The sequence below is a fragment of the Thalassophryne amazonica genome, chromosome 6, assembly GCF_902500255.1.
Source record: "Thalassophryne amazonica chromosome 6, fThaAma1.1, whole genome shotgun sequence".
Taxonomy (NCBI): Eukaryota; Metazoa; Chordata; class Actinopteri; order Batrachoidiformes; family Batrachoididae; genus Thalassophryne; species Thalassophryne amazonica.
Window position 1 is genome coordinate 10,106,771 of NC_047108.1, and position 24,690 is coordinate 10,131,460.

At 44.0% G+C, this 24,690-nt stretch overlaps 1 protein-coding gene across 2 annotated transcripts in view; it reads left to right on the top strand.

Annotated features, from left to right (window-relative positions):
* Positions 1-24,690, top strand: part of LOC117511834 (helicase ARIP4-like) — a 112,864-nt gene that overhangs the window by 56,015 nt on the left and 32,159 nt on the right. Inside the window, exons 2-5 of one of the 2 annotated variants that reach the window (XM_034171740.1) lie at positions 6,201-6,444; positions 13,945-14,078; positions 17,730-17,864; positions 23,680-23,900. In XM_034171740.1, the coding sequence (XP_034027631.1) occupies positions 6,201-6,444; positions 13,945-14,078; positions 17,730-17,864; positions 23,680-23,900 (734 nt within the window). The remainder of the gene's footprint in view (positions 1-6,200; positions 6,445-13,944; positions 14,079-17,729; positions 17,865-23,679; positions 23,901-24,690) is intronic. The other variant, XM_034171741.1, reaches the window with a different exon arrangement.

Here is a 24,690-nt window from a genome sequence, read left to right on the forward strand (position 1 = left end):
TTGCACTGACTCATTTTGTTACTATAAAATTACCCGTTTATGTCTATTGTCTCATAGCTGACAGTTACAGATGAAATGGTAATGCCACTGGAAATCATAGAGGCAGTATAGCGAAAATGCAAGCAAAACGCAGCTTGACAGCAAAAGTACACGAAGAAGACAGTGACCAATGGCAGAATTCTTTAATGAGAATTTTAGATCTAAAATTTTTTATTAAGTATTTAAAGACCACACAAATCACCACCATATACGCAGTTGCCTACGTTTTTGTCTCATTTATGGCAGAAACATTAACATTATTCTTTGACCATCATCATGTTTGATGTGCAATTTTCAGTGCCCTCTAGTGGATATTTTTGTAACATCTGTGCCAAAGTCAAGGACATATGGAAGTTTTTAGGCAATGATGTTTACACTGTTTGAAACCCACAGATTTGTGTAAGTAAATAACTTCTCTGCCTAACACAAATATTATTTATTTTCTCCTTTTTAAAAGAAAAAAAAAAGGATGTTAACCTGCTTTTGTTTTGTTTGGACTTTTTGGTTAGTTTTTGTTGTTGAATCTTTCATAAGATTTTGTACAGCTCATTGTTATTGCCCTGTTCCAGCACTGTATCACTAAAAGCAAAGTTCCATCCTACATGTTCACAGTTTCTGCACTCGAATCATTGTGGTGTCACGTTCGTCCTTTCATTGTAGCAGAATCATGAATCAACGTAACAGAAAGGTTTTTATGTTTCACTGTGGTTCTCAAAGATGTTCCACGCCGAGGCACACACGGATCATTTTGTTGTTGATGGTTTTACATTCTTTGGAACCACAAGTCTGTGAAGGTGTATAAAAGACACCTGTTTATACACTCAATCACACTACAACCTGTCCACCATAGCCAAGACCAAAGACCTGTCTAAGGACACCAGGGACAAAACTGTAGACCTGCACAACACTGGGATGGACTACAGGACAACAGGCAAGCAGCTTGGTAGACAACAACTGTTATGATTATTTATTAGAAAGTGGAAGAAACACAAGATGACTGTCAATCTCCCTCGGTCTGGGATTCCATGCAAGATGTCACTTTGTGGGGTAAGGATGATTCTGAGAAAGCTCAGAACTACACAGGAGGACCTGGTCAATGACCTGAAGAGAGCTGGGACCACAGTCACAAAGATTACATTAGTAACACACGATGCTTTCATGGTTTAAAATCCTGCAGGGCAGCAAGGTCCCCCTGCTCAAGCCAGCACATGTCCAGGCCCGTTTAAAGTTCACCAGTGACCATCTGGATGATCCAGAGGAGGCATGGGAGAAGGTCATGTGGTCACATGAGACCAGAATAGAGCTTTTTGGAATCAGCTCCACTTACCATGTTTAGAGGATGAGAACAACTCCAAGAAAACCATCCCAACCGTGAAGCATGGCTGTGGAAACATCATACTCTGGGGGTGCTCTTCTGCAAAGGGGACAGGACGACTGCACTGTATTGAAGGGAGGGTGGGTGGGGTCATGTATTGCGAGATTTTGGCAAACGACCTCCTTCCCTCAGTAAGAGCATTGAAGATGGGTCATGGCTGGGTCTTCCAGCATGAGAATGACCCCAAACACACAGCCAGGGCAACTAAGGAGGGGCTCCGTAAGAAGCATTTCAAGGTCCTGGAGTGGCCTGACCAGTCTGCAGACCTGAACTCAATAGAAAATCTTTGGAGGGAGCTGAAACTCCAAAAGATCTAGAGAAGATCTGTACAGAGGAGTGGACCAAAATCCCTGCTGCAGTGTGTGAAAACCTGGTGAAAAACTATAGGAAACTTTGGTCTCTGTAATTGCAAACAAAGGCTACTGTACCAAATATTAACATTGATTTTCACAGGTGTTCAAATACTTATTTGCAGTAGTGACATACAAATAAATTATTAAAAAAATCATACATTGTGATTTCCGGATTTTTTTTTTTTTTTTTTTTTTTTTTGATTATGTCTCTCACAGTGGACATGCACCTAAGATGAAAATTTCAGACCCCTCCATGATTTGTAAGTGGGAGAACTTGCAAAATCGCAGGGTGTTCAAATACTTATTTTCCTCACTGTAAAGCTGAACTCGTTAAAAGCTTCAGGCCATTTTAATAAATCAAATCTCATATATATTCTACATATCCTACAAATGCCTCATGTATCTGAAATTTCGATTTCTTTCATACATACGCTTAGTTCCTCGAATGCACTAGAACATTAGTATTGCATGTAACAATTTGAAATTTCTGATGTTTCATTGTGACAATATAGTGGAATCAGTGCATGATTTTTTTATTATTATTTTTATGGCAGTACAGTATTCAGCAAGCTAGAAATTGGCAAATATGGAACTGTAGCCTGACACCTTTAGAATTTAAAGACACCTGATTGTGTCAAAAAATCCCTGCAAATATCAAATGTACATTGCATTACACGGGAAACTTTGCAGGATTTTTTATTTTATTTATTTATTTATTTATGTATTTATTTATTTGGCAACACTGAACAACCTAACGACTATCGGTCGGCCTTGAAGAGATTCTGGCAAACCGTCCGACGCCTCAGGAGGCGGAAGCAGCTCTCCACCGGCACTGTTTACGGTGCGGGTGGGGAGCTGTTGACCCTGACTGGGGATGTTGTTGGGCGGTGGAAGGAGTACTTCGAGGATCTCCTCAATCCCATCGTCACGTCTTGCGAAGAGGAAGCAGAGACTGGGGACCCAGAGGCGGACTCATCCATTACCCAGGCAGAAGTCACCGGGGTGGTTAGAAAGCTGGTGGCAAGGCTCCTGGGGTGGATGAAATTCGTCCTGAGTACCTTAAGTCTCTGGATGTTGTGGGACTGTCTTCGCTGACACGCCTCTGCAACATCGCGTGGCGATCGGGGACAGTGCCTCTGGATTGGCAGCCCGGGGTGGTGGTCCCTCTGTTTAAGAAGGGGGACCGGAGGGTGTGTTCCAACTATAGGGGATCACACTCAGCCTCCCCGGTAAGGTCTATTCCAGAGTACTGGAGAGGAGAATTCCACCGATGGTCGAACCTCTGATTCAGGAGGAGCAGTGTGGTTTTCGTCCTGGTCGCAGCACACTGGACCAGCTCTACACGCTCCACCGGGTGCTCGAGGGTTCATGGGAGTTCGCCCAACCAGTCCACATGTGTTTTGTTGATCTGGAGAAGGCGTTCGACCGTGTTCCTCGGGGCACCCTGTGGGGAGTGCTCCGGGAGTACAGGGTCCTTTGCTAAGGGCTATCCGGTCCCTGTACGACCGCAGCAGGAGCTTGGTTCATATTGCCGGTAGTAAGTCAAACCTGTTTCCAGTGCACGTTGGCCTCCGCCAGGGCTGCCCTTTGTCACCGGTTCTGTTCATTATTTTTATGGATAGAATTTCTAGGCGCAGCCAGGGTGTAGAGGGGGTCTGGTTTGGGAACCACAGAATATCGTCTGTGCCGTTTGCGGACGATGTGGTTCTGTTGGCTTCATCAAATCAGGACCTTCAGCGTGCACTGGGGCGGTTTGCAGCCGAGTGTGAGGCGTCCGGGATGAAAATCAGCACCTCCAAATCCGAGGCCATGGTTCTCGACCGGAAAAAGGTGCTTTGCCCTCTTCAGGTCGGTGGAGTGTCCTTGCCTCAAGTGGAGGAGTTTAAGTATCTTGGGGTCTTATTCACGAGTGAGGGACGGATGGAGCGTGAGATTGATAGATGGATCGGTGCAGCGTCTGCAGTGATGCGGTCGCTGTATCGGACCGTCGTGGTGAAGAGAGAGCTGAGTAGGGGGGGCAAAGCTCTCGATTTACCGATGAGAGTTGGCTCATGACTGAAAGAACGAGATTGCGGGTACAAGCGGCCGAGATGAGTTTCCTCCGCAGGGTGGCTGGGTGCTCCCTTAGAGATAGGGTGAGGAGCTCGGTCACTCGGGAGGAGCTCGGAGTCGAGCCGCTGCTCCTCCACGTCAAAAGGAGTCAGTTGAGGTGGCTCGGGCATCTTTTCTGGATGCCCCCTGGGCGCCTCGCTGGAGAGGTGTTCCGGGCACGTCCCATTGAGAGGAGGCCCCGGGGAAGACCCAGGACACGCTGGAAGGATTACATCTCTCGGCTGGCTTGGGAACACCTTGGGGTTCCCCTGGAGGAGCTGGGGGAGGTGTGTGTGGATCGGGAGGTCTGGGCGGCTTTGCTTGAGCTGCTGCCCCCGCAGCCCGACTCCGGATAAAGCGGATGAAAATGGATGGATGGATGGATGAACAACCTAACACTCTGGCCACAACCCCTTTTTAAAAACCTCAATATCTCTGCAACTGTACAAATTGCAAGCCAAATATTTTGTACACTATTTGTTCTCTACACAAACATTATTAACATTCAGCATGGACCAAATCCAAGATAGTGGAGAAAATCTTGTTGAATCTGTTTATTTTATATGGGATTACAAATATTTGATGTTAGGAACACAGACAGAACTTTGCATTTTGTAGTTTCTATTGCTAATTATAGTTTTGAAGGTAATTTGAGGAGTCTGGATGTTAACTACAGCGCCACATTGTTTAGTTTTTACGCTTTTGCTCCTGCACTGAGAAGACACATGCACAAAATGTGAGTTGTTTAGGAGGACGTGTTGATGAACTGGGGGCACGGTGTCAATGAGTTGCCTCAGGTTTTATTTTGTTCAGTAATGTATCTTGTGACTGCTTGCCATTGCGTTGTGTTTTGATTTGGAGGGTTGCCATGTCTGTGGTTTAGTAGAGATTTTAAGTTTCCTGCTTTGTCAGTGTCAAGTATGAAGCGTTTTAAATTGTATAATACTTTTTATGTGCTTCTGTAAGTTGCATAACCAGTCCTCACAAGAGTACTGATACTCACTAGGGTTGGCACGATACCACAGGTACTGGAACCTGAAGTATCTGCCAAAACCAAACTGATAACATTTCTTCTGTCTTAAAGCAGCTCATCTGTTAATGAATATAAAATAACTTTGTCTGGATGTATTTTGCTAACTGAAACATCTAAAGAAACATCACCTCAAACTGGCAAACAAATATTTTGCTCCCCAAAAGGAAAACATTCATGACTCTGGTGTGCAAAAGTAGACTGGGATTCCATCCCAATATGTGATTCAGTAGTTTTGGCCAGTATCGGACAGATATCAATCCAAAATATCAAGGTCAACGCACCCAAATATTATCTGTAACTCATTGTATATTCAGTTGTCCAGATCCTGCAAATAACAACTCCTATGGTTGTTCTATTGCAACATTTATTAAATTTTTGTTATTGCATGTTCTGTCAGATATGTGTTTTGCTTAATGGCCGTAGCAGATGGTCACCCCACTAAGTCTGGTCTGCTTGAGGTTTCTTCCTGTAATCAGAAAATACTCCAGGAAATTTTCTGTCCTATTGCCACGTGTGTGTGTGTGTGTGTGTGTGTGTGTGTGTGTGTGTGTGTGTGTGTGTGTGGCAGTTTCATGTAACATATGTTGTTGTGTTATGATTTGATGCTGCTTAAATAAGTTATGTTGAATATAGTAATTGGTTGTACCTCTACAAATTATAAGCAGCATAACGTGCAGTGACAGTTTATTTTCCGTGTATATGTGTAGTTATGTCAGGAAAGGCATCCGGTGTAAAACTTGTGCCAAATCAACATGCAGATTCATATTGGCTCTGCTGTGGTGACTCCATGCAAAATCAATTTAAAAAGAAACAAACAGAAGTAATTGCTTACTTTTGTCCGTCAGACCCGCCCACCCCCTCCCTGTTTTGGTTTAAGGTAGCTACAGATTAAAAGTAATATGTCTTTTGCTGTCTCTCTCTCGTTTTCTTTTGTTGTCCTCTGGAATGTCAGCCCGTGTGTCCGCTCCTGTGTTTTGTAAGCTGACCGCATTTCTGGTCCAGCTCTTACATAAGTCTCAGATCTGGTTCAGTGTGTCTCTGGCAGAACGACAGAGGGGAAGGAGGGGAGGGAGGTGAACCACAAAAACACACAGAGAAAAATGAACCAAATGTGAAAACAGACCAGTAAGAAAGATTTTAGTATTTTGTGTTTTCCATGGTTATGTTTCAAAAGTAGTACATTTGAATTACACAGAATTTTCACGGCATCGTCTGCTCTGGTCCCGTTTGCACAAAACTATGTTGCATCTAAAATGATCTGGTTCAAACTGTGTTTAAAAATCATTTTTCTTTGTCTCTCCTCATACAGACCAGTCCCACAGCGCCCCCTTCAGCGCCAACAATGAGGCTCAGGGAGGCGACCCGGCCGAGTGGCAGTGCAACCTCACCCTGTCGACCTCTCCCTCAGAGGAGACGCCGTCACACCATCCCTCCCCACAGCCCACATCCAGACCCAGCTCCAGGTCCAGCAGTGAAAGCTCCTCCCCCCCGTCCACCCTGATGGGAGCCAAGAAGAGGAGCTCCAAGCCAGCACACATGAGACGCAACATCAGGTACGAAACCAAGACCGTGAACTTCATAAGTCCTCACAGGCCATCAGTACCTCAACCTTCAACATTATCAAGCAGCAGAAATAGTTCATCAATCTGCATGAGCTGATGTTCCCCAAATGAGAAGCAAGAGGAGGTGCATGGGGAGCGCGGCACCGGCGCCTTTGGCACGAGTCATACACATTAATTCAGTGAATCAATCTTTCCCTAATATTTATTTTGTATGGTCTTGACATTTGACTTTATCCGTCACTAACCCACAACCTTTCCAAAATTTTAATCCATATGGGCTCCACACTGGGTGAGTTAAACAGTTATGACCTTGAGTTTGATCTTTCAGGGTCCCCCAAGATCAGAAGGATGGAAAGGTGATATGTGATTTCATATTAGTGTTGAATAGTAACCATCTCTAGCCACTCATCACTCACTCATCTTCAACCGCTTATCAGGGGCCGGGTCACAGGGGCAGCAGCTCCAGCAGGGGATCCCAAACTTCTCTTTCCCAGGACACATTAACCACCTCTGACTGGGGGATCCCAAGGTTTTTCCGGGCCAGTGTGGAGATATAATCTCTCCACCTAGTCTTGGGTCTTCCTCAGGGTCTGCCTGGGAGACGCCCAGGGGGCATCCTTACCAGATGCCCAAGCCACCTCAGCTGGCTCCTTTCAACGTGAAGGAGCTGCGGCTCTACTCCGAGTTCCTCACGGATGGCCGAGCGTTTCACCTTATCTCTAAGGGAGACACCAGCCACCCTCCTGAGGAAACCCATTTGCTTGCGTGTACCTGCTATCTAGTTCTTTTGGTCATGACCGAACCTTCATGATCATAGGTGAGCGTAGGAACGAAGATTGACCAGTAGATCGAGAGCTTCGTCTTTTGGCTCAGCTCACTTTGTTGGGAAGGTGTAGTGACACGGACCCACAACAGGGGGCGTTAATGAACGGACAATGGATAAGCCAAAAAGTAACAATTTAATGTTGTGAATCGCACAACGAAATACAGACAATGACAGAGAATGTGGATCGTCAATCATACACAAGGTGACGTGTGGGCAGGCTCGAAGATAGAAGACGTCTGGCAAGAGAAGAGCCGGATCCCACACAGCTTCCACCGCCAACGGATCTGAAGAACACCGGAGCCGCCAAGCCCTGCGCCCCAGGTGGCCACTGTCTTCAGCAGTCAGACCCGGTACTGCTGGCAGAAACAGTTAATGGTGGGTGTGTGAATACACACCCAGCAATCTTTCAGTGCTTAATTAATTCCTCCAGGAGGGAAAATCTCCACCTCCAGTAACACACTAGTACAGCTCCTGGAAAACCACTTATCTGGTTGGGGTGTGAGGCGAAGCCGTCGCAGTCCACACCAAACGCCAATGCAGCAGATAAGGACATGTCGTAGGAAAATGGCTGTAAATGAGATCAGACTTTTGTTTGTTAAGGATGCAGCAGAGAAGTTACCTGAGTGGTAGCTGATTTCTCGGCGGGGAGGTGGAGTTGCAGTCCAGCTTTTATGGAGGATGTGGTTGATGAGTGACAGCTGGTGTTGATGATGAGTGACAGCTGTCACTCCCAGTAGTTCCGACGCCCTCTCGTGCTTGAAGCCCACACTCCAAGCAGGGTGCCATCTGGTGGTGGTGGGCGAGCAGTACCTCCTCTTCAGCGGCCCACACAACAGGACCCCCCACCCCCAGGCTTGTCTGGGTGACGGTTGTAGAAATCGGCCAGGAGGGCTGGGTCCAGGATGAAGCTCCTCTTCACCCAGGAGCGTTCTTCGGGTCCATACCCCTCCCAGTCCACCAGATACTGGAACCCCCGACCCTTTCGACGGACATCCAGGAGCCGACGCACGGTCCATGCCGGCTCCCTGTCGATGATCCGGACGGGAGGTGGAGCAGGTCCAGGGGTGCAGAGTGGTGAGGTGTGATGAGGTTTGAGATGTGACACATGAAAAACCGGGTGGATCCGGCCGGACTGAGGACCTTGAGGATGGGAAATGGTCCAATAAACCAGCCCTTGAGTTTTTGTGACTCCACTTGAAGCGGGATATCCTTGGTCGACAACCACACCTCCTGCCCGGGCTGGTATGCAGGGGCCGGGGAACGCCGGCGATCTGCATGGGCCTTGGCCCTCGTCCGGGCCTTCAACAGGGCAGAACGGGCGGTCCGCCACACCCGGTGGCACCTCCTGAGGTGGGCCTGGACCGAGGGCACAGCGACCTCTCCCTCCACGAGCGGGAACAATGGGGGCTGGTACCCCAAACACACCTCAAACGGGGAGAGGCCGGTGGCAGACGAAACTTGGCTGTTGTGGGCGTACTCGATCCAGGCCAGATGGTTGCTCCAGGCCGTCGGGTGCGCGGAGGTCACGCAGCGGAGGGCCTGCTCCAGCTCCTGGTTAGCCCGCTCTGCCTGTCCGTTTGTCTGAGGGTGGTACCCGGAGGAGAGACTCACGGTGGCCCCCAGTTCCCTGCAGAACCTCCTCCAGACTTGGGAAGAGAACTGAGGACCACGATCCGAGACGATGTCCGATGGTATCCCATGCAGACACACGACGTGGTGGACCAGGAGGTCTGCCGTCTCCTGGGCCGTCGGGAGCTTCGGGAGGGCCACGAAGTGGGCCGCCTTGGAGAACCGATCCACTATCGTGAGGATGGTGGTGTTGCCCTGGGACGGCGGGAGGCCCATGATGAAGTCCAAGCCGATGTGGGACCAGGGGCGATGAGGCACCGGTAGAGGCTGGAGGAGGCCCGAAGTCCTTTTGTGGTCAGCCTTGCCCCTGGCACAGGTGGTACAGGCCTGGACGTAATCCCAGACGTCGGCTTCCATAGACGCCCACCAGAAGCGCTTCTGGACCACTGCCACGGTTCTGTGCACCCCTGGATGACAAGAGAGCTTGGAACCGTGACAGAAGTCCAAAACTGCAGCGCTGGCCTCTGGTGGGACGTACAGTTTGTTCCTCGGGCCGGTCCCCTGGTCCGGGTTCTGTGCCAGGGCCTCCCGGACGGTCTTCTCCGCGTCCCAGGTGAGGGTGGCCACGACAGTGGACTCGGGGATGATGGTCTCTGTTGGCTCTGACAACTCGGCCTTGACTTCCTCTTCGTGCACCCGGGACAGGGCATCCGATCGTTGGTTCTTGGTCCCAGGGCGGTATGTGATCTGGAAGTCAAAGCGCCCAGAGAACAGTGACCAGCGGGCTTGCCTGGGGTTCAGCCGCTTGGCGGTCTGGATGTACTCCAGGTTCCGATGGTCCGTGAAAACCGTGAAGGGCACCGTCACTCCCTCCAACAGGTGTCTCCACTCCTCAAGAGCCTCCTTCACCGCCAGGAGTTCCCGATTGCCGACGTCATAATTCCTTTCAGCCGGGGTCAACCTGCGGGAAAAATAGGCACAAGGGTGGAGAACCTTATCGGACTCCCTGCTGTGGGACAGCATGGCTCCTATCCCTGAGTCAGAGGCATCCACTTCAACTATGAACTGGCGATTAGGATCAGGCTGTACCAGAACTGGCGCAGTCAAGAACCGGCGTTTCAACTCCCTAAACGCGGCTTCGCACCGATCCGACCAGGTGAAGGGGACTTTTGTGGAGGTCAGGGCAGTCAGGGGGCTAACAACCTGACTGTAACCCTTAATGAACCTCCGGTAGAAATTTGCAAAGCCGAGGAACTGTTGCAGTTTCCTACAGTTTGTTGGTTGGGGCCAATCTCTCACCGCCGTAACCTTGGCCGGGTCAGGGGCGACGGAGTTGGAGGAGATGATGAACCCCAGGAAGGACAAAGAAGTACGGTGGAACTCGCACTTCTCGCCCTTCACAAACAGCCGGTTCTCCAACAACCGTTGCAGGACCTGACGTACATGCTGGACATGAGTCTCGGGGTCCGGAGAAAAGATGAGTATATCGTCTAGATATACGAAGACAAACCGATGCAGGAAGTCCCGCAAGACGTCATTAACCAATGCTTGGAACGTCGCGGGGGCATTTGTGAGGCCCAACGGCATGACCAGGTACTCAAAGTGACCTAAGGGGGTGTTAAATGCCGTCTTCCACTCGTCTCCCTTCCGGATCCGAACCAGGTGGTACGCATTCCTAAGCTCGAGTTTGGTGAATATTTGGGCTCCATGCAGGGGCGTGAACACCGAATCCAACAGAGGTAATGGGTATCGATTGCGAACCGTAATCTCGTTCAGCCCTCTGTAATCGATGCATGGACGGAGTCCGCCGTCCTTCTTACCCACAAAAAAGAAACCCGCACCCATCAGGGAGGTGGAGTTCCGGATCAACCCGGCAGCTAAGGAGTCCCGGATGTAGGTCTCCATTGATTCTCGTTCCGGACGTGAGAGGTTGTACAGCCTGCTGGACGGGTACTCAGCGCCCGGGATCAAATCGATGGCGCAATTGTACGGTCAGTGCGGGGGAAGAGTGAGTGCCAGATCTTTGCTGAAGACGTCAGCAAGATCGTGGTACTCCTCCGGCACCGCCGTCAGATTGGGGGGGACTTTGACCTCCTCACACCGGGTGGAACTGAGGATCCTAAACATTCCTGGTGGCAGGTTTCGCTCCACTGCGTCACAACCCCAGACGGCCAATCGATCCGGGGATTGTGCTTCACCATCCATGGAAACCCTAAAATCACTCGGGAGGTAGAAGTTGTTACATAAAACACACTTCCTAGCACATTACTTTAAAAGTAATTTTAAATAACTTGTCCAAAATGAGTAGGTTAGAAGTTGAACCATAAGTTAAAAATGTATGCCTCTGGATGACTTGGTGATATTGCGATTATATCAGTATGGTGTTAAAGGAAATTATTTTTTTTTTTTGGTCTCCAGTTCTCCAGAGGATAGAACAACATATCTGTTAGGAAACTTTCAACAGGTAGGTCTCAACTGCTTTAATAGTTTTGAAAATGTTTTTCACTGTTCAGCTTACTACATTATCGGTCTAAAAGTTATCGGACGGCAATTCATCGGAAGATAATTAGTCCGATGATGGTTTTTAAATTTATCTAAAAAGATAATCCGATAATGAAAACATTATCTTCGATAATTATCTGTTATCGGATTATCAGAAGTGTGCCCACCACTGCGGATCTGTGCTGTTAAGCTGCGCTGCCGGGCTAAACACAGCTGACGACACAGGCACGGGCAGGAAACATACACCTGTTTATCAACTAAATGTCATGGACAAAGTGACAAGAATAACCAAAACCACTTACTTATGGATGGAAATATTGTCTCCCTTGTTCCTCCGTTTGTGGCTTTGCCAACATGCGCAGCTTTCCGGCATATTCCACCTGTTTCTTGATGAGACTAGTACAATTTCAATGAGCGAGCTCAGTAAACTGCACTTGTCCCCTGCAGACGACGACCCCAACCAGTGACATCAACCGGAAGTGCCCTCCACTGACTTCAGCCAGTGGTGATTTACATGTCAGTTTTAGTGTCAAATTTGATTCAAATAATTTTATCTACACTGCGCTCAAACATTCTGCAAATGTATGAATAACACTTCATTTTTACCAAGGAATGCACAAACAAATTCTCTAAAAGCGGTTCTGTTCCCCTTTAAAGTAAATAATAAGCTTTTACTACAACATGTCCAGGACCTGTTAATATTTGGAATAACTGCTCTGATAACATTAAATCATTTGGTAACTTTGTTGGCTTTAAAAGCCTCTATAAATTTTTTTTTTTTTAATTACTTGTAACAGCATGATCAATTAGGTTTAGCGATTTTATTTTGTTTTTGGGTTTGTGCACTGGTGTACTGCTGTTTGTATTTTCAAATTTTAGTTGTGTGATTAATTTATATTTTATATTAGTTATCATGGGTATATGTAGATTTTTACATACATATGTATGCATTTTTATTTTTTGCCTTTTTTTTTTTTTTTAAAGGGGTGGGCATTTATGAGCTTATGCATCTGCCTACAACCTTTCGGGCACATGAGTACATTGTTAAATTGTTTTCTTTACTGTTTTGAGTCTGTGTGTGCCGAATAAATTCATTCATTCATTCAGACTAAATATTAGTTGTGCAAGATTAATAAATATCAGTTGGGTACAACTACCACCCTGGAGTAACCTCCGCTTCACAAGTTTATCAGAAATACTCATATTTTACAACCTCACAAACTTTAATCTCTTTAGATGCACATATAATCTGAGAAACGCACAGAATAAATTATATTCATCAAGAACGCACTGAGTGTGAAACCAGCAGTTAGCAAAATGTAACATGTAAATCAATAGGACATATTATTATAATATAATTTAATTTAACATTTAATTAAACAGGTTAGTTCCACTGAGATCGAGATCTCTTTTACCATGGAGACCTGGACAATAAAAATGTGATCCAGCTCTACAGAATCATTTTTGCTAAAATCACAGTCAGCAAATCATATTCATCAAATGCAAAAGTAAGACATTTTGGTAACACTTTATATTAACTGCATGCGATAAAGCATTAGTAAAGCATTTATAAAGTGTAAGTAAATGCTTAAATAACTGCTTGTAAAACATTTACAAAGCATTCTTTTATTAGCTACTCATTGGTAAGAACATAAATAGATGGCTTAATAATAAAATATGTAATGTCATTTATAAATGATTTTTTAATTCTCTATAAATCATTTAAGAAACGTTGATCATTAATAGTTCATCATTTACAAACATAAAATCAGACACTGTTCACTTATCCATCTTCATGATGAAGTGGTATAGAGGAGGATTTTCTTAAAAAGAAGACCAGAAAGTTTAGCTACAAATTACCAGAAGGTACATCTGAGACGCAAGCCTGGATTTGATCTGTTTTGGTGAAAGAAAATCCTTCTCTGCTCTACTCCACTATGAAGCTAAGAGTGGTGATGCAAAATGCAAAGCTTGCACTGTGTATAATTTCTCCAGTCACAGCCACATAAGCCCATAACTTCTCCTGGGTTGTCTGGGTGTCTTGGTGGCTTTCCTCACTCTTCTCCTTCTTGCACAGTCACTCAGTTTTTGAGAACTGTCTACTCCATGCAGATTTACCATAAAGTGTCATATTGTTTGCATTTCTTCATAATTGATGTCAATAAAGTCCAAGACATATTCAGTGGCAGCTTTACTATCAGAGACCCTCGTCCAAAACTACCACAAAAGACTCCAAGCTGTCATTGATGTTAAATGGGCAATACACAGTATTAAGAACAGGGGTATGTAAACTTTGGATCAGGGTCATTTGGGTAGTTCTCTTGTCATTTTGATTTAAAAAGAGGAAAACACAGTTGTGTGACAATAAACGGCTTCACCCAACCAATAACCATGAGTGAAAAAAAAGTTTTTGTGTTGTCATTCATATTTGCTTAGAAATGGCCAAAAAAGCAAAAATTTTGCCAGGGTATGTAAACTTTTGAGCACAACTGTACTGAGGATAGGGTGAGGTGGAGGTGTATGATTTGCTGGGGCACCCCCTAACCAGAGCAGCCAAAAGAAGAAGAACCGTGTTGACGTTTTTTTGTTTGTAGGAAGTTACTGAGGGATTATCAGTTGGATGCAGTGACCAAAGCCGCCCAGCAGGAGGAGGTGGAGAGGAGGCGGCGTCTGGAGCATCAAAGAAAACAGGATTTCTCCACACCACTACTACCTGAATACACAACTGGTATGATTGTACAGAAACACAGTCATGGTTTCATTGAGATACTTAAGATTGTGTTAAACTGAACATCACCTAGATGAGGGAGTAAGTCGTTACAGTGTAGGTAAATTCCAGTTTGTTAAGCTTTTGCTTGATACTGCATCAGAACCTGAATGCTGTAGATTTCATCTTATCTTTAGAAAGTACAGGCAAGTAACAGACGATTCTCCTCTCTACTGTGAAACAGTAGAAAAAGCATAAGACTATCATTCATTTGCTGTTCTTACAAACGGTGTCAAATTTTATTCAGAATTTATGATACTGACATGTCCATGAACTGACCTGTAAACTGGAATGACCCAAGCCTTTATGGGGCCCTAAGCAGAATTTCATCTGGGGCCCCCACTACCACCACCTCAGCATCAGATATCTCATTATTCCATAGGCTACACTGTGTGTAATGTACCCACAATCATTAGCATTATTTGTAATTAGTTAACATCATACTGGTGTCATTCTGGCTATTGTTTTTAACCTTACAGGCATAGCATTCTCATAAAAATGTTCTAATTAACTTCTAAATGCAGAGTGGTATATACGTGAATTACATTAACTATTTGAAAGTAACATCAGCAGAGAAGACACCGCATTTACAGTAAACAAGTTAAACAGTTTCATTTGTTTTGCTTTTAAATTTATTTTGCTTTTACTTTTGTTTGATCAAAACCTTAACAAAAGTAACCTCTACTTACCTCCTGGAATTGAAGTTCCAGCTGTTCTTTTGTTTTAAAAAAAAACTTGTTGAATGATTCCACCACAGTAAGCTGCTTTTTAGCAGGAGTTAGTTTGTTGTAGTGCTCTTGTTTACCTCGTAAAGTCCCACTCGGCTGGATGCCTCTGTTTTAGATGCTGGAATAAGTTTGTTGTGTTGCTGCCTTTTGTTGCAGACGGCTTTAGACAAACTTTGCAGCATGCAGTCACTTGTTCCCCAAACCACTGACCAAACACTCACTCTGCGTTCCCGTTAGCCATGTTGCTGTTGTCACAGATTTACTACATAGACAAGACCTGTAGAAAACGCCTGCCCCGAGCGGATCGCGACCCGCCCATCTTTAAAGGTTGAAGCGCTGCAGCTGTCAGTGGAAAATGCATGCTCTCCGCTTGTAATCACTGTCGATTCTCTGGCCGACTTCTCCACCATTATTTACATTTAAGATGTGAAAGCTTGGGCTTAGGTCAATTCAGATATGTAGATTCAATGTATAAAGTCAGAGTTATCATAACTTTTGATTGTTTCTCCCTATAAGGCTGTGAATGTAGCATAAAGTGGAGCTCCTGTCAATAGAAAACACAGTTCAAATTTCAACCTTTCAAGATGGCGGGGCCGCGATCCGCTCAGGGGCAGGCTCGACCCGATCTGGTATACCTGTGGTTGTTGTGTGAAGTAAGCGGGAAGGAGGGGGGAGCTACGGAAGCTCCTGAGGACAAAAGGTGCGCAAGAGGAGAAAAACCATGATAATTTATTTATTTATCGTCATTCTGTAACTAAAACCTCGAACTAATCAATATATGATGTATCAATTAATTGGAGTTATTCAAATTTATTAATGATTCAAAGTTATATATATTTCTTATCATGATTTCTCAGTGCTCTTGGGGTCCCCCTGGTGGCATGGAGGCCCTAAACGACCGCATATTTTGAGTATCCTTTGGCTCTGCCTGTAAAAGTATTTATTAGATACTTAGCACTAGTACAACCCCTGGCAAAAATTATGGAATCACCGGCCTCGGAGGATGTTCATTCAGTTGTTTAATTTTGTAGAAAAAAAGCAGATCACAGACATGACACAAAACTAAAGTCATTTCAAATGGCAACTTTCTGGCTTTAAGAAACACTATAAGAAATCAGGAAAAAAAAAATTGTGGCAGTCAGTAACGGTTACTTTTTTAGACCAAGCAGAGGGAAAAAAATATGGAATCACTCAATTCTGAGGAAAAAATTATGGAATCATGAAAAACAAAAGAACGCTCCAACACATCACTAGTATTTTGTTGCACCACCTCTGGCTTTTATAACAGCTTGCAGTCTCTGAGGCATGGACTTCATGAGTGACAAACAGTACTCTTCATCAATCTGGCTCCAACTTTCTGTGATTGCTGTTGCCAGATCAGCTTTGCAGGTTGGAGCCTTGTCATGAACCATTTTCTTCAACTTCCACCAAAGATTTTCAATTGGATTAAGATCCGGACTATTTGCAGGCCATGACATTGACCCTATGTGTCTTTTTGCCAGGAATGTTTTCACAGTTTTTGCTCTATGGCAAGATGCATTATCATCTTGAAAAATTATTTCATCATCCCCAAACATCCTTTCAATTGATGAGATAAGAAAAGTGTTCAAAATATCAATGTAAACTTGTGCATTTATTGATGATGTAATGACAGCCATCTCCCCAGTGCCTTTACCTGACATGCAGCCCCATATCATCAATGACTGTGGAAATATACATGTTCTCTTCAGGCAGTCATCTTTATAAATCTCACTGGAACGGCACCAAACAAAAGTTCCAGCATCATCACCTTGCCCAATGCAGATTCGAGATTCATCACTGAATATGACTTTCATCCAGTCATCCACAGTCCACGATTGCTTTTCCTTAGCCCATTGTAACCTTGTTTTTTTCTGTTTAGGTGTTAATGATGGCTTTCGTTTTGCTTTTCTGTATGTAAATCCCATTTCCTTTTTAGGCGGTTTCTTACAGTTCGGTCACAGACTCCAGTTTCCTCCCATTCGTTCCTCATTTGTTTTGTTGTGCATTTTCGTTTTTGAGACATATTGCTTTAAGTTTTCTGTCTTGACGCTTTGATGTCTTCCTTGGTCTACCAGTATGTTTGCCTTTAACAACCTTCCCATGTTTGTATTTGGTCCAGAGTTTAGACACAGCTGACTGTGAACAACCAACATCTTTTGCAACATTACGTGATGATTTACCCTCTTTTAAGAGTTTGATAATCCTCTCCTTTGTTTCAATTGACATCTCTCATGTTGGAGCCATGATTCATGTCAGTCCCCTTAGTGCAACAGCTCTCCAAGGTGTGATCACTCCTTTTTAGATGCAGACTAACGAGCAGATCTGATTTGATGCAGGTGTTAGTTTTGGGGATGAAAATTTACAGGGTGATTCCATAATTTATTCCTCGGAATTGAGTGAGTCCATATTTTTTTCCCTCTGCTTGGTCTAAAAAAGTAACCATTACTGACTGCCACAATTATTTTTCCTGATTTCTTATAGTGTTTCTTAAAGCCAGAAAGCTGCCATTTGAAATGACTTTAGTTTTGTGTCATGTCTGTGATCTGCTTTTTTCTACAAAATTAAACAACTGAATGAACATCCTCCGAGGCCGGTGATTCCATAATTATTGCCAGGGGTTGTAGGTTGTGAAGCTACAGTAATGAAAATTAATGACTTGCTTTATCATTGATACTTGGATTAATTGGGTTCAAGAATTTTACACTTTAAAAAGACAGTTTTTGTTTCTGCTGTTTTTACCTCTTGATTTCTCTGACACCTATCTCTCTCATTTTTTTTTCTGTCCTCCATCTCACATTTGCTTTTCTTTCCCTTCTCATTCTTGACTCGTTCCTCACCTTGTCCTCATGTTGTCATCTCTCAGCAGCCTCTCAGCAGTTGGTGACATCAGCCAGACAGGAAGTGATCTGCCTCAACTCGAGTAGCACCGGCATAAGTGAGGACAACGCCAAAACAAATGCACCCACTTCCACTAAGGCAAAGAGCGCACACAAAGCAGGTGAGACACTCAGACAAATCTACAACCTCCTGATAGCACAGCACATTACAGAATATTTACAGAGGAATCTTTCAAATGGGGAAACAAGCACCAAATTTGACACAGATACTAGACTTACACCCTGTGCAGTAATCGTGCATTCTTCAGATAGTTGTAAAAGTAATTCAATCAGATGGAATCTCTCTATGTCATGGATCAGCTTCTTAAAAAGTGCTTAGTGGTAATTAGTCATTTATAATCAAATTTGTGAATTAGGCATAAATAATATATACTGTTGTGACATTGATTACAGATCTTGAAGAAGGGATCAAGTTTCTATGATGAGAGAGAGAGAGAGAGAGAGAGAGAGAGATCCTGTAATGAATATTTCTACATTAAAATGATGTTGTTTTGTGATATTGTCATTAAATATCGCCACATAAGTCAGGAGAATAAATGTTTTGTTGTGTAAACATTAGTTTTTCAATGAAGTCATCAACCCCTGAAGAAAATTCTTAAAATAATATTGCCCAATTGAATTTTCAATTTTTACAGTATGGACTATATGCACGGAGTAGTGTGATGTGTTTCCGTTAAAATGTCTGATTGCAGTGTCATTTCCGGCTATGGCAGATGCCAGTGTTTGATTCTGTTCGACATCCAAAAACTTCAAAAATCAATTTATGTTTCTAGTATGTTTTTTCATGTCATTGTTCATATTTTTGTGGTTGTGTGTATCTGTCATGACATCGAAGAAGACCAAGTTTTCTTTCCAGAGGAGTGAGGACAGCACATCGAGCTATCACTGCTGTGTACCCAAATGTCCAGCTTCTGTACGCTGTAACTCTGTTTTGTGTTTTTGCTCTTTCCCGAAAGATGCTGAGCTGCAAAGGTAATGGGTCATAAATATTCGTCGTAACGAGTAACACAAGAGTCTGTTCTCAGCATTTTCTGCTTGCTGATGTGATCTAGCCATCAACCACACAGGTGCGCCATTTGTTTAAGACAAAAAAAAAAAAAATGATGACTGCTTTTCTGCAGAGCCAGCTGTAGCGGATCTGGCTCTTGACGAGACCGCACTGGAAGTTCCGGTGTCATCAGGCATAAATCGCAGAACTAATGCGTGCATATAGTCCATTTCAGTCAAACAACTTCAGTATTTTTTGATAGAGAAAAACATTGCTCGGTCAAAGACTTTGCCTTCCTTATAATAGGATAAATAAACGGGTAAGTTTTGGCCGTGGATTGCAAAGTAAAGGTCAAACAATGTTAACCTCCATTGGATTCTATGACATGTGACATACAAGGGCTGTCAATAAAGTAAAGGTCCTTTTTATTTTTTTCAAAAACTATATGGATTTCATTCATATGTTTTTACGTCAGACATGCTTGAACCCTCGTGCGCATGCGTGAGTTTTTCCACGCCTGTCGGTGACGTCATTCGCCTGTGAGCACTCCTTGTGGGAGGAGTCGTCCAGCCCTTCGTCGGAATTCCTTTGTCTGAGAAGTTGCTGAGAGACTGGCGCGTTGTTTGATCAAAATTTTTTCTAAACCTGTGAGACACATCGAAGTGGACACGGTTCGAAAAATTAAGCTGGTTTTCAGTGAAAATTTTAACGGCTGATGAGAGATTTTGAGGTGATACTGTCGCTTTAAGGACTTCCCACAGTGCGAGACGTCGCTCAGCGCTCTCAGCCGCCGTCGTCAGCCTGTTCAAGCTGAAAACCTCCACATTTCAGGCTCTATTGATCCAGGATGTCGTGAGAGAACAGAGAAGTTTCAGAAGAAGTCGGTTTCAGCATTTTATCCGGATATTCCACTGTTAAAGGAGATTTTTTTAATGAAAGACGTGCGGACGGGTCGCCGCGACGCTCTGTCACAGGAAAAACACCTCTGTTGGAAGCCTTAAGGACAAGTTGGAACATGTCCTGCCTGTTAAACAATTTCTCATATACTCACTCCACTGAAAGCCATCAAAAGCCGCCTGGATTTTACAAATGGTTATCAACACGGAGGTGTTTTTCCTGTGCCGCCGCACCGCGTCGGCTGCGTCCCGACGCGCGGACCCGTCCGCACGTCTTGCATTAAAAAAATCTCCTTTAACAGTGGAATATCCGGATAAAATGCTGAAACCGACTTCTTCTGAAACTTCTCTGTTCTCTCACGACGTCCTGGATCAATAGAGCCTGAAATGTGGAGGTTTTCAGCTTGAACAGGCTGACGACGGCGCCTGAGAGCGCTGAGCGACGTCTCGCACCGTGGGAAGTCCTTAAAGTGACAGTATCACCTCAAAATCTCTCATCAGCCGTTAAAATTTTCACTGAAAACCAGCTTAATTTTTCTAACCGTGTCCACTTCGATGTGTCTCACAGGTTTAGAAAAAATTTTGATCAAACAACGCGCCAGTCTCTCAGCAACTTCTCAGACAAAGGAATTCCGACGAGGGGCTGGACGACTCCTCCCACAAGGAGTGCTCACAGGCGAATGACGTCACCGACAGGCGTGGAAAAACTCAACGCATGCGCACGAGGGTTCAAGCATGTCTGACGTAAAAACATATGAATGAAATCCATATAGTTTTTGAAAAAAATAAAAAGGACCCTTACTTTATTGACAGCCCTCGTATGTTAACATGACACATGGTGAAAACTATTCATTTATATAAAAAACACATTAACTCAACCAACGCAATAACATTCAGTCATAAATAGTCCAAACTGCAAACTTTTTGGAATCTTTGTGATTAGATAAATAATGTGCTATAGGTTTTCAATATGATGGGAGCATCTTTTAATTTTGACCCCTCTGTAATTCTTCAGTTGACTCCTGCCTGGCTATTCTCTGAAAAATGGCAAAAAAAAAAAAAAAAAAATTCTGCTAGGGCATGTAAACGTATGAGCACAAAGTGTATAGGCAAACTCATTCACACTCTGTCACATCTTAAATCAATTTAAAATTTCCTCTTCTTCCTAACATGCACGTCTTTGGAAGTGGCAGGAAGCCGGAGCAGCGGAGGGAACACACGCAACGCAGGACTGAATGTCATGTTTGCAAATTTGCAGTTTTGGGGCATTTAATGTCCCTGTTGTGATTGTCACAACAAGGACTTGTTTTCATGATTTAAAACAAGTACTTAAAATCATTAAAAAAGTATTTGGGGAAGTGATGGTCTTGTGGTTAAATGTTGGGCTTGAGACCAGAGGATCCTCTGTTCAAATCCCAGCCTGATCGGAAAATCACTAAGGGCCCTTGGGCAAAGTCCTTAATCCCCTAGTTGCTCCCGGTGTGTAGTGAGTACCTTGTATGGCAACACCCTCACATCGGGGTGAATGTGAGGCATTAGTGCATTAAGCACTTTGAGCGTCTGATGCAGATTGAAAAGTGCTATGTAAATGCAGTCCATTTATCATTTTACCATTTAATGATCTTAAGCTCTTATCAGTTGTAAAACAATATCACCTAGTGGCATGAAATGGTATATACACCCAAGTAATGGTGCTGTCACTACGGTCCACATGCTGTTTGAATCTTAAGCATGTCTTCCCATTTCCATAAGAGAAAAAGAGGTGAGAATGTGTTTCTTCTCCTGAGAAGACGCTGATATATGTTTGTAACAGCACAAGTTCTTTCTGCTTTGCTGTCCCATCAGTCAGCTGACTAGCGCTCATATTTACTCATATTTACTTTGGTTAATTTATTTTAGCGGGGCTCCCTTCTCTTGGTGTGAAAACGGCTGGAGTTCATCGTGGATAATAACTAACACCTGAATTTGACTTAGTTTGTGGAACAGAATGTCTGAGTATTTACATTCAGCACAGAGAACATGCGTGTACACAGTACCACAAACACAGCCCATAAAGAGTCAACACACACGCCACTGATCTTACAGACTGAGGTGCAACACACAACATGCAGATAAGAGAGGCAGAGAAACGAGAACAGAACAAAGACAGCATATGGATTTAAGAGACAAGAAAGACAAAAGTGAAAAAGAGATGGAATGAACAGAGGAGAACAAGAGCATCTGTGGGGCAATAAAGCCACGTAATCCTGGTTACGAGCCACAGCGCACACAAACACAAATGCACACACTTATGTCAGAGTATCACACTGACATTTCAAGTTAGGGTTGCATAACCAGTCTCCCTTCCAATCTAATCCTTCTTGTATAACGAGCCATTCACTGCCGTTATATAAGCTCTCTCACTCACTCACTCTCTCCCTCTCGCACACACACACTAACATAGTGACACACACTCCTTCCTGTTGTGCCCTCACTGACTGACAGCTTGAGTAGCTTTCTCCATTTGACATCACTGATGTCCTGCTTGTTGTTGTTGTTCTTTTTGGGGGGTGGGGGAGGTTTCATGGAATTGCTGGGTTGCGGTTGTAATACTTGATGGTTTTCTCCTCTAAAGCACCACAAAGAAGCAAGCAGCAGCCTGATTGATCCTGGTTATATGTTGTCCCAGTATATTTGGTTTGAATTCAGCTGCTGGCTTTGGCTTTTTTGGAGGTGAGTAAAGGCTTACGGTCTTTGACTTCGGTCAGTGGTGTGATCTTTGTGGAAGGAACTGCCCTGATTGCTCCACTTGACAGTCAGAGTGTCTTTGTTGTGGTAGTCCTGGATCAAGACTTGCCGTGCATCTGAATATGCATACTAGCTTACTGTGTAATCAACAAAAACCAGTACACGCCATCTGTAGGGTGTCCGGATGTACATGAAGTAGTAGTTAAACGGTATCTGGATGATCTACTCCATAGCGCTAACAGACTACACATCGCTCTACCATAGAGATTCAGACAGTAACCTCAGATGAAGATCAACCAGGAAAAATTTAATGAACATTATGAACACACGTGAAATTGGAACTAATACCCAAAGGGACATGACATTTTACAAACATACATCAGCAACCATTTAAAACCAGAAATTTTCACTGCATACATGGTATTCATATATGAGTGTCTGTAAATATGCAGGTCAAAGCACAGATAAAATCATGGCAGCATCATGCGTCTGAATTGTCTACCTACTATAAACTCTTACTTCTAGTATGAACTACAGTGGTTGGGTAGTTTGTACTGACTTTGGATTGTACATACTAAGTTTTGGATGCAGAGTAAGATCAAGGCTTTTAATGACTTCCTGGACTTCCTGGACCATGAGTATGCAATGAAAGTGTTGATCTTGTAGAGACGTCCACTTGTCTTTGCAGTGACGTGTCTCTGGGACCTCAGCCTGAGAGATCAAGAGACACCTGGGGAGAGCTGATGGAGTCATAAGGTCAAAGGTGTTGGGTGATGCTGATATCTTTGTCCAGTCCTTTAGGGTCCTGGTGCTTCCTGTCTTACTGTATGGTTGTGAGACTTGGGTGCTAACCAGTGACTGGATGTCTTTGGTATGTACGAGATCCCTTCAGAGGATCCTTGGGTATTGCTGCAATGACTTTGTTTCAAATGCTTTGCCTCGGTGTTGAGAATCTGAGCAACTGGAGGAAGCCCAGGTCATGCCCACACTTCACCTCGTTGCAACACACATAATGGATGGTACTTTTCAAGAGGTGGGAATTGAGCAGTTGTATGCCTGGATGGCTGCCATCCAGGACCCAAGAGGTTCTGTAATGTGATGGATGCAATGACAGACCAGCACATGTTCCCAGACTTGATTTGTTCATCTGCATGCAGATAGCAAACTACTTAACTAGCTTGGTGAGTCATTCATGGCTTGGCTGAAGACCTGCAGTTAATTTTTTTTTTTTTTTTTTCAGCGTGTTTTCTTGTGTTGATCTTCCTTTTTATTATCTACTGTTTCTGTCCTTCACTTGCTCCACAGATGTGATCAATCTGAGCTCAGATGATGATGATGATATCGTCCACATCACCAAGGAGTCCACCAATGAGGAAGAAGAGGGTGAATCATGTGGCCTTCACTCCAACGATGCCCTGAACCAGCAGGATGCCCAGGGCAGGGTCCTGGTCAACCTGAACCATCCACCCACAGAAAGAGACATTTTCTTGTCACCTCAACTGGCACGAGTCGCCAAACCCCATCAGGTATTACTGCAGGTCCCTCTGCAAACAGTTTGCATCCATTAGGGACTTTCATAAGAAAGTTGCGGTTATGATACTGCATAAAATATTTTATTATCAAACTATCACCAATAAATTCTTGACCCAGTTTCTACATTTTGGAGTATTAGCCCTCCCAAGCAAATACTGCATTTTCCAGAGTATGAAGTCGTGGATTTTTTTTTTTTTATTTGTTTGGGAGGTCTTGTGACTTGTAAACTGAAAAATCACACGTTCTTTAATAATGATAATAACCATTTATGTAGTGGTTTCTCAGACATTAAAGCACGAAACAACATAAACCCAAATAATAAAAGAATATATGCCAATAATAAAAGCACAGCATGTACAAAAAAAAACCAATGATCTTATAAAAATCTGGGTCAGCCAACCATGTCCATGTGACTATCTTCTTTCCAAGCCGCATCGAGTAACATCCAGTGTGTTCTCCACACATGTTTATTTGTCGGTCTTGCTTATTTTTGGAATCATTATGTTAAGAAACAGTACAGGCTGTGGTGTGCACATGTGTTACACCAACTTCTTGTTCTTTGTTAAACACGCCCTCAGCAATACTTTTTTGACAGAGGTGACTTTCGTATACTCCTGCGCACCCTGTGCTCTGGAAAATATGGTACATGACTTTTGCTTTCGCTCAGAATTTGCAAACCTCCATGCAAAATAGTTAAAGTGGATGAAAGCTGCTATTTGCATACTTTGAATCATTTTTGTTTTATTTACAAGTTTGCTCTTTTGTTCTTATTTTGGTTCAAAC